The sequence below is a fragment of the Haplochromis burtoni genome, unplaced genomic scaffold, assembly GCF_018398535.1.
Source record: "Haplochromis burtoni strain Fernald_Lab_line unplaced genomic scaffold, NCSU_Asbu1 Contig_438, whole genome shotgun sequence".
NCBI classification, from domain to species: Eukaryota; Metazoa; Chordata; class Actinopteri; order Cichliformes; family Cichlidae; genus Haplochromis; species Haplochromis burtoni.
In genome coordinates this window covers 209,628-219,878 of record NW_024582799.1, presented here as the reverse complement: position 1 = coordinate 219,878, position 10,251 = coordinate 209,628, and the positions used below count along the sequence as shown (strand labels likewise).

The 10,251-nt window shown below is 45.4% G+C and overlaps 1 protein-coding gene across 1 annotated transcript in view; it reads right to left on the bottom strand.

Moving 5' to 3' along the window:
- Positions 1-797: 797 nt before the first annotated feature.
- The window catches only part of mta2 (metastasis associated 1 family, member 2), a 28,825-nt gene continuing 19,371 nt past the window's right edge, over positions 798-10,251 (bottom strand). Inside the window, exons 5-18 of the mRNA XM_005945412.2 lie at positions 9,362-9,425; positions 9,122-9,239; positions 8,918-9,020; positions 7,843-7,942; positions 7,155-7,343; positions 6,938-7,012; positions 6,781-6,839; positions 5,703-5,803; positions 5,318-5,457; positions 4,943-5,171; positions 4,712-4,801; positions 3,864-3,982; positions 3,422-3,564; positions 798-3,199 (exon numbers count right to left, since the gene is read on the bottom strand). Coding sequence (XP_005945474.1) covers positions 3,046-3,199; positions 3,422-3,564; positions 3,864-3,982; positions 4,712-4,801; positions 4,943-5,171; positions 5,318-5,457; positions 5,703-5,803; positions 6,781-6,839; positions 6,938-7,012; positions 7,155-7,343; positions 7,843-7,942; positions 8,918-9,020; positions 9,122-9,239; positions 9,362-9,425 — 1,684 coding nt within the window. The 3' untranslated portion in view covers positions 798-3,045. The remainder of the gene's footprint in view (positions 3,200-3,421; positions 3,565-3,863; positions 3,983-4,711; positions 4,802-4,942; positions 5,172-5,317; positions 5,458-5,702; positions 5,804-6,780; positions 6,840-6,937; positions 7,013-7,154; positions 7,344-7,842; positions 7,943-8,917; positions 9,021-9,121; positions 9,240-9,361; positions 9,426-10,251) is intronic.

The following is a 10,251-nucleotide window of genomic DNA, read 5'->3' as shown; positions in this document are numbered from 1 at the left end:
TAACATCTCTTTAATCTGTTGCATTTATTATTAAAGAGCAAAGGAACACGCCTCACCTGGCCATGAAGCTGCTTGTCAGTGAGCTAATTACTTTTGAGCCTGTGCTGCCGATCAAGGTGTCACTGTGGAAACTCTCGTTCTCAACTGATCACATTCACAAGGTTTCGAGAAAACCTGAGCGAGCTCAGAACCCCATCAGCGATTAAAGCTGGAAGTCTGCACTTCAGTCACAAGCTGTTTCATTTAAACCCGTCTGTGGTGATATACAGAAGGGAAATTACAAAAATGTGCCATGATCAGAAATCTATGGTCCTGATGAAGAAATGACTGAAGTCATTGCTAAAACTGACACTTTATATCCAAATGGCACCTTTGAGGTTTTTATTTACAGTGGTGTGAAAATGTGTTTGCCCTGATTTCCTATTTTTCGTATGTTTGTCACATTTTTGCTTGGACCAGTTTGCAGTCAGTCATGACCTCCAGGACGTCACAGAGAAGCAGAAGCAAGAACACACAGCGGGGTCCTGTCAGACTAAACTGGATAAAAAGAAACATGACAACAGTGTAGGTCAGAATGGGGTCGGCCGCTGTGTCTGTAAGCTCCCCATGTGGCGTGTGGGTCAGGACTCTATGCTCTTTACATGTCAAAGTATAAAAATGGAGAAATGCTTGAAACATTTCCAAGAGGAGGCCTTTGCTGTGTACCAAGAGAACAAAACCACAATCAGGCTGACAGTGTGAAAAGCTCCAGCTGTTTGATGTGAGGCAGCAGATGTGAAAGATGTCTGACCACGAAGAAAAAAAAAATCTTTATTTTTTTTCTTATCAAGATACATTAAAGGATACAGAGACATCGGAATAAAAAACACTTGAGAAAAAGTTTCACTTGTGGCATGTTTGTCTCTCCATCATTAAAAAAATCCACACCCTGTCCCTTTTGAAGGTCAGTCCTGGTTAAAAGAAGCAGTCCACCCACCCGATGAAGGAGAGATGCTTCACACGTACAGTAGCCTGTTAGCGCAGTCTCCTCATTAACAGAGTTACACACCTCAGATGTACAAAATTAAAAACAAACAAACCAAAACTAAAAGTTTTCAATATTCCACTTCTGCAGTTTTCTTTACACACATTAGCATTTGCTACAAACTTGACAATTCAATTTCTTTTTTGAGAGGAAATATTACAAAGCTCACATCGGGACCAAATCTGCTTAAAAAAGTCATCACTGCCGCAGACGCAGAGGAATCGTAAGGATCCAACAGCTCGGTTTCAGCACTCTCCCTCCGATAAAGGTACAAAGAGAAAAGAAAAACCACAAACAGCAGAAGAGTCCTCCGCACAGTCCTCACATCCCGTCAGAACCAAAACATCAGCACATGTACAGAACAGGATGAAGGCTGCATGAAGACATAAGGGTCAAAGGTCAAGGTGTGTTTCCCATTTGACTCCACTCCTAGAGCCCCGTGTTTTTGCATACATTTTCTGCTTGATTCGACCCACATTTATGAACTGACCACTAACATCAGGAACACCGTCCTGTTCCTTCAGACTGTCTCGCTGCCTGTTCTCCTGCACATTATGGCTTCGTTTTGGACTTCTGCAGAAATCCCACACATGATCTCAAAGCCAAATTCATGATAACTGAGTTGTAAGCAGCCTCTGTTGTCGGCTGCACCTCTCCTACTGTATGTACTAACAATTTACAGTAAGCATAGCACAGAGTGGCTGTTGGAATAAAACCTGATTGGCTGCTGCCCAGAGTAGTGATTTACCATTTCCTCTGTGCAGACGCACTGAGTGAGGGGAACAAACTAAACCAAAAACAACTGCAGACGAAGTCTTCAGTGTTTTCAGTTAGTAAACACAATCAGCTCAAACTCTTATTTTGATACCGAGGGTTCAATAATGGACGGAGCTCCAGAAGAAGGAAACAGGTTTGTATGAGGCTCCGATTCTGCGTCTTTGTAAAGTCTAGGTCCGACCCTGTGACATTTACACACCGTTCCAGTGGGTGGACAGGTGTGCACACCTGCATCTCTGAGGTTTGTTCCTAAAATGAGAGAACTGAACGTAAAGTCAAGTGTGTTGAACGTTTCCAGGCCTGAATGACAGACTGCAGCCATGGAAAGAGTTACAACACGGAGCAGACTAACACCACATTTCCCTCCATCACCACAGCCCACCCGATGATTCTGCTCTGCTAGGATGGAGGAAAGGAGGCTCGAGAGGAATCCTGAAACCGAGGCAAACTCTGGGCCTGCTCAAGCTGTCCTACAGTCCTGTAAGGGTGTCGCTCCTTCAGTGATGCATATATTTACACAAAGATAAGAGACGGGAAAGTCAAACAATGTCTGCTTTATCACCATTGCTTCAGGAAGAAAAATATATGAATTTAAATGACACATTTAAAAGCAGGGCAAGTGTGAGTGTGAGGGCTCCATCACGCTGGCTGCTGCTCTACAACAAACTGATGTGACATCTGCTGGTACGAGATGCTGCTCTGCTGTCACTTCAGCCAGTCGTGCCTCTCAGCATTTGTGCCATTGCTGCTGTGTGTTGGATTTTAACACTATTTCAATGACCAGAGCACAGCAGCTCAGAGCCTCCGAGTGCACAGAACAGACTGGAAACTTTAAAAAATGATCTGCTTCTGGTTGTGAGTTCTCCTCCGATAGTGGCGACGCCTACCACTCAGGACAACACTGCACTCTAAGTTCTGGTATAAATGGTACGGAGCCGAGGCAGGGTTACCATTGGCGACCAATTCAGCATGTATGCCGGAGCCCTGAGGGTTTAATGTGTGCTTACTGAATAGGTGTGTGTGTGTGTGTGTGTGTGTGTGTGTGACAGAGAGAGAAACACATTAACTTATGGGAAGTAAAAGAGGACTAAAAGGAACATGACACTGAAAATGGGGGAGGAAAAAAAAAAGAAGACTACTGTATGCTGTACTGTGCTGCCTATAAGTGATGGCTTAAACACAGCCCCTCCCACTGCCCACCCCACCCCCATGTCCTGTTAAAAGACCACCCTCAGCCCTCATTTTCAGTCCTCCAGGACGATGGGCTCGCTGGTGTTGGAGGGGACGAGGGGCATGGCTAGGGAGCGTGGCGGCGGCGGCAGTTTGATCCGGACCAGGAGGTGAGGTTTCCTTGCTGCCCGGCGCATCTCAGACTGGGTGAGATGTTTCCTCAGAGCCCTGGTTCACAGAGACCAGTGATAAGAACACACATCCACTCTGACACAATAATGCTTCAATTAGCTAACACTGTGTGTAATACCCAAGTCACTCTGATGACACCCGTCTGTGTGTGATCCTGCTGACTGTGCATGTCTGTGTGCTAAAGACTGCCGACTTTAGTTAAGTTGGGGCATTGATGATCTACTGTGGTAAATCAGGAAGTGCTGTGCTGCCATGTACCTGGTGTCCTTTGTGGCAACAAACACCACAGGGTTGGGAGCTTCTCCCTGGCTCACTTTCTGCCGCTTGATGACAGACTGAGAGGTGGTTCTCATACCTGAAGTATATGGCCTCCCATTGGCTGGGTATGGCACTCCTGCAGCCTGTGAACCAATGAAGAAAACAACAATTGATCAGACTGCAGTGCAAAAAGGAAACACGAGAGTAAAACATGCTGGCTTTCCACCACTTTTTGGATTTAATGATGCAGTAGTATACTACAAGCTGCCCAGCAGGCCCCAACATAAAATGCAAGAAATTAGCAGCCATTAGTTCTGTGAGGAGTGAAATTACATGCACACTCTGAGGAAAAGAATGAAAACAGGCAGCAGATGAGTGTGTTGTAGCAGTTACAAAAGGAGCATATTTTCTTAAATATAAGCCATGTGAGAAGAACACTGACGCTTTCAAAGCTTCTCTTCCCCAGCAGGCTCTGGCCCACTCGAGGCTGGTTGGCCTGGTTCCTGTTGATGGGTGTCGGGGGTCCTCTGGTTGCCTTCAGTTTCAGAGGAGCAGAGATGGCTGCGAAGACAAAAGCAGCAGGGCAAGTTTATCTCTTTAGCATCTTTCAAAAACAAGGCCAACAAACAGTGTTTCTAAGACACTCAAGGCTTGACGAGAGAAAAAAGGCTGATAAGATTTAGTGATTTACTCTGTCAATAAATATCCTGAAACACATCGTCTCATAATCACCATTTAACAACATAAACCTCAGGCTACAGTCCCACACAGCAACACAAATCCATATCCTTATGAAGACACACGTGATGCTTGTCTTAGCAGTAAGGTATGGACAACGCCGACAACGCACAAATGAAGACACTTTAAAGCGATCGTCACGGTGATTCTACTGCTGCAGCCAGACGGCTCATCAGTTTGGTACCTGCTGAAGTTCAGGGTCTGACTGCTGATCTGGGGTCTGCATTCGCTCAGCTTTAGCGTTACTCTGGGTTCTTGGCTAGCCTAGTGTTAGCATGGTGTCGGTGCAGGTGCTTGCAAAGAGCTGAAGGTGTTAGCAGCATAATGGAGCTGTTTCTACTTTACTACGGTGCTCTCGTCCTTTTGTGCTAAAAATTAAAGTAGTCCAAATCACACAAACTGAACTCAGCTGATTGGCTGAAGGCACACTAACCTACATGTGGCATCACAGGCAGTAGAGGACTTTAATAATTACATGTGGTATAATCTAAAGGAAGCATTAACTTGGAACAGCTTCATATTCAGTGCGCTGGTCACATTCTGCGTTCTTACCCAAATCCTTCACTATGGTGGCCAGTGACTGTCGAGGCACCAGCTTGCTCTTCACTGGAGTTTTTGTGGCTTTGGGCAGCCTGATCATACCTGAGGAAATAAAAAAATAAACTCTGTTGAACTCATTTAAGGAGGTTTGAAAACATCACTGAAGGACAAAGCTGTCAAACTTGCTGCTTGTTAGTAGGTTCAAATGAGCCTAGAAGAAAGAGGGGGTGAGTGTGCACATACACTCAGCCTTGACAGCGTTGGCGTTGATGGAGGCGTAGGGGCGTCGAGCAGCACGTCGAGGCTGCAGAATGTCTTCGCACACCCGCCGAGCAATGCGGGTGAGCTTGGTGGTCTGCAGGATGAATGTCTGGCGGTTCTTGGCCAGCAGTTTGGCTCGACCCTCGTTGCGGGTGAACGGTGACATTCCCTGTACCTCCTGGCGTGTCATGTGACCACGAGGGCCTGACTCCTGGACGGACAGAAAGAACAGATTTAGTCTTAAGGAGGTGCAAGACAGCCCAAAACACTCCAAGTCTGCTGACTAGCTCATGTGGATTTCTTTACTGCTTTTCATTCAAACACATTTCTAAAGAAAGAGCCGATGGGGAGACTTACAGAGCCAGCTCTAGCAGCACCCTCAAGCTGTGTGGGAGTCTTCAGACCTCCGTACTTCTTCCAGTAAATCCAACAGGAGGCGCACAATCTGCACTGCATGTTTGGGGGACCCCAGGCGTACCACTGAGGAGACTGAGCCGCTGGGTTGGAGACAAACAATTTAGTGAGTTAGCACCTGTATCTGTCAGGTCCAGGTGCCTCGATGAACACCTGCCAGTAATACATGGGTCTTCTGTGATCGCCGGTAATCAGAACAAGTTGGTGGCATAAGAAAGAAAGACTGTATTTACATCTATTTTAATGTGTGCGTGTGGACAGTCAACACTCCCACTGCAAACGAGTGTGGGTCAGACTTTATCTAAACCCAGCCTGTGTGCACACTTACTGTGGCAGCTCTCACAGCTGAGTCCCTTCTGAAAGCCCGCCGCTCCGTTCATCCCAGGCTTGCTGCTGGGCACCATGATCTGGTTGGGGTTGGGTTTGGTACTGGTGAAGGAGGACAGAGTTATTCAACAATTAGTGAAGCATGTTCCATCATGTGGTTCAGTTCTCCTACATACTGAAAGGTGCTGGTTTACTGCCTCACGTCATAATACCTCATGGCTTATTTGTTAGAATGCTTCTGCGTTAAACAGTTTTTAGTTGTTTGGCTTTTGTTACATTTATTATACTTATTTTGTTACATTTGTAACTTGTATTTATTTTAAGCTGTGCTACTATAATATCTTTATTCATTACGGTAATCCAAAAGTGACATTTTAAACTAATTAAATCTATGGTAAGACTTTAATGACTGTGGCTTAAATAGCTAATGACAATCACAAATCCAGCATCATATTTCCCAACATCTAATGATAAAGTCTTTACTGTTTGAACAGTGTTTTCATTCCTTTATTCAATCAACACTTTGCTGGGGCTCCTTAAACATCTGCCCAACTGATTGTAGCATAAATGGACCGATTAGCGTGATCCGTGGCCAGCAGACTGACGGACCACTGTTCTCTACATGAGCTCTCTATTCCCACGCCTAGCTGCAGCCACTTTGCTGAGCATGTCTGTGGTAGCTCTTGATACTCTGACAACAGTCCCAGTCCTCCCCTTCTGAAGCTTGCAGACTCAGTCGGGGTTCAAAGCGATCCAAGGCGGTCTGAAGGTGTAACGCCAACAGACTGCATGCCATTGGCTGCTGAGTGGCATCAATGACTCCTGAGAGCATCTTTTTCACAAAAATAAAACAACGCCACGCTTGAAACCCGGCGACACAAAAACAGAACGCTGCGGTCACAGAGTCTGACAACAATCACCTCGACGTCCTCCTTTGTTGTGACGCTGGTGTTGTATACAAATGGTGTCATGTGACCTCTGGCTGCGTTGCGATAACAACCCAAAGCACATTAGGTGGTCCCCAATAGTAATGGTAAACTTGTAAACTAGTAAACTTGATAGCTGTGATCAATACTCACTAGGTAGGGATGTACACCTGCTTCAGCTTGCTGTCTGCTTCTGCTGCTTTCAGTCGTTTCTGAGAGAAGACGTGGAGAGAGCGGGAGATTTTTGTTGAAAACAAAACATCTGAAAGTGTTTGCTGATGCCGTTAAACACAACATGCTGTCGACAAACCTGCTGGATGTAACGGTCAGTAGTCTTCCACATGTAGTAGAACTGGACCACACTAGCTAGGGATTTCCAGGGCAGCTGAGGGAGAGAAGGGAAACATCTGCTGATCCCAGAGTGCAGAGTGCAGCTTAAACTTCCTCTTCAGCACTGAATATCTGTGTCACTACTGTTCAAATGCCCACGTGAATAATGTGAGAGAAAAACACTGAGGAGAGCTTACAAAGTCCTGGCGGATGTCATTGAAGTCTTTGCCGTATTTCTCCAGCGCCTCCTCAAACAGCATGGCCTCAGAGGCGCTCCACTCCTCCATCTCATCGCGGCAGAGCACCGGACCTCCCTGAGGAACCAAGGTGGACATGGCTTTGGCCAGGTCATAGTTGTTCTTCTGCAGTGTGTCCATAGCATGGAACTAAAGGCAGAGACAGGGAGTAAGACGACTGACCAAAGTTTTCCATCGCACACAAACAATACAGAACCCTGCAAGTCAGCTGTTGTGCACAAATCCCCTTTGTGACACACAAAGTAGGGCTGGGCGTCATAAAACCATTATCACCCAAAGTATGACCCAAAAAACTGATAATCGTGGAACCGTTACAACTTATGTCTAAAATGTCTCGTTTCATGCATCGGTTAAAACACTCGACTCCAGCTACGTGACGCCCAGGTGGAAACACTTCACGCAAGTTGAGCTGCCTGAGATTCACAGAATTTACAGAAAATGTTACATTTTTGTGATTTATATCGTTATCAGGACGACAGATGTCTTATATATGAGATTTTGGTCATATCGCACAGCCCTACTATGAACTAAAAATTCACCCACAGCACTGCCCCGTCATTGCTCATTATTTCCTGTGTTAGTGCAGGTGGAGTACGATAGCAACCTTTGGTTAGTGTTCATGTCTCACCAGTGTGATGTCTCTGGATGCTGCAGCTGCACTCATGTGGAGGCTGGGCTGGCGGATGGAGCTGCTGCAGTCCAGGGCCCGAGCAAACGTACCCACAGCCCTGAAACAAACACACCACTGACTGCTCAGTAAAAACCAGGAAACATCAGTGTTAACCATTTGAGGCCCTGTGTGACCTGACTGGTAGCTTCAGTTAGATTTGCCTTTAAAGGCAAGCTTTACATACTCCACTGTAGCATGACACTATGTACCGTGACAACACGCATCATATTTACACTGTTTGATAAAAACTAATGTGATGTTAAAGTGGGCATGAAATACTGCATGTATAAAGGCTCATTTACAGCACTGAGCGTAACTCTGTGCAGCTGGATTTAAGAAATCAGTGCTTAAAGTTTAATGTTTTAGTACAGTTTAGAGTGTGACATCACCAGGTTGGTTATTTGTTGCTCACAGACTTGGACTGTGTTAGCTAACTAATAACAGAACCACTAACTCGGTGAAATGTAAGGAAACATAACTGTGTTTCTTACCCAAGCACGATTGGAAATCCTAGCATCCTAATATAAAAGAGATTATTTTATTATATAAAATACCGCTGATCGTATCAGCTGATCGCACCACTCGGTACATCCAGCCACACGAGGAAAAATCTCTTTCTGACTCCACCTGTCACCTGACTCACAGCCTCGCCTCCACACTGTTCTCATTTACAACGTGCAGCTAGCCAAACAACAAAGAATCACTCAGACAGTGAAAGTGGACAGTATCTGCTCTGTTTCTTAACATAAAACTCACTGTTACATCCAGCGACAGCACAAACGTGAAGTCCCTCGTTTCCCTGAGTTTGGCGGTCGGTTCTGTCACTGGCGAGCTAATATAAACTAATCCAATCTAATAATAATGATAAAGTCTACTGGCCACAACCAGCCAACCAACCTGAAGATGCCACGTTCTGTACTGACACAAGATGGTGCTAAACATGATCTAAAAACTGGCGAATTTAGAAGTTGCCATGGAAACAAGCTGTAGCAATGACGATGTAGTCGGGTGGCAGATGGCAGGCGAGCGTTACCTCGCTACCACCAGGAACTGGTCGATCTGAGGATCTTTGAGCTGGTTGTTGGGATCCCACACCTTGGTCTCCAGCTTCTCTTGGACCCGGGTGTCTGATTCACCTGAGACGGGGACAAATGGCTTGAACTACTAATACACCAACGCCTCCTCAAAGTAAATAATGTAAATGTATTAAAACAACTTGAACACGCTTGCTGCTCACCCTCAGCTAGCTTATCAGGGATCTCTGCCTGGTATTTGGAGCCCACCCGAATCTCGCCTTGATCTGCTAGCAGGGTCTTCTGGACAGGGTCGAATACGAGTGAGTAGAAGAAACAGTCCTGGACAGAACAGAGCAAAGGTTAGAGCCACTTCACAGTGCCACTCTCTTTGCAATATGAAATATCGAAGCGAACAATTAAGTATCAAAGTAATGTGACAAATAAACAGATGGCATGTTTACCTCTTTCTCCAGGTACCCGGCTAAGACATCTGTTTCGTTGAGAAGGGTCACGTTACATTTTCCCCTGAGGAGAGCACAGAGAGGATGTCAAAGACACAAATGCATCTTCTCAGTAAGTAAAACAAGAAGGAAAAATCTGGTTTGATGACATCCCTGCCACATTCAGTCCCCAAAAAAGGGGATTTAAAAAAAAAAAATTAAAAAAAAAAAAAGTAGTGTCAAGCCTTTTTTGTGGTCATTATAATTCGTGCATCTCATAATCAAAAACTTTCTTGCTCATTTTTTTGCTGCTTGAAATCATTTTGACTTTTAACAAGCTGCAACATATGAATAACACGCATCCATTCATCGCCTGTCTGGATCAAGGTTTCAGGCCAGAAGTCTAAGCAGAGACACAGAGGTGTTCCCAAACCAGCCAAGAGGTGTGATCCTGGTGTCCTGGGCCCAGTCCAGGGCCTCCTCTCAGTAGCACATGGCTGAAACACCTCCGGGGTCACAGTAAGCGGATAGCTCAACTGTCTGTTTTGATGTAAGAGTACAGCATTGCTCTGGAGTCCTTGACACCAATGACCACGCTCAAACTGTCTTTCTCTACGATCACGGTAATCTTTAGCAAACTAGGTAACAATACAAACTAGAACTGATAGGCAAATGTTTAAAAGCAAATTCAGTCGTCAAGTTTAGGACTTCATTGACTACAGAGGAAAGAATAAGTGATGGCAGGAGCGGTGATGTATGGTGCTGTGCAGGGACAGATTTGATCACCCCTTCAATGGGTGAGAATGGTTACAGCCAGGACCATTTCTCAGCAGATCAGTCCCAAATGCACATGGCTGTTGTCAGAGCTGTAACTAAACTGCAGGTGTGTGATAAGGCTCTGCTGGTAGTCA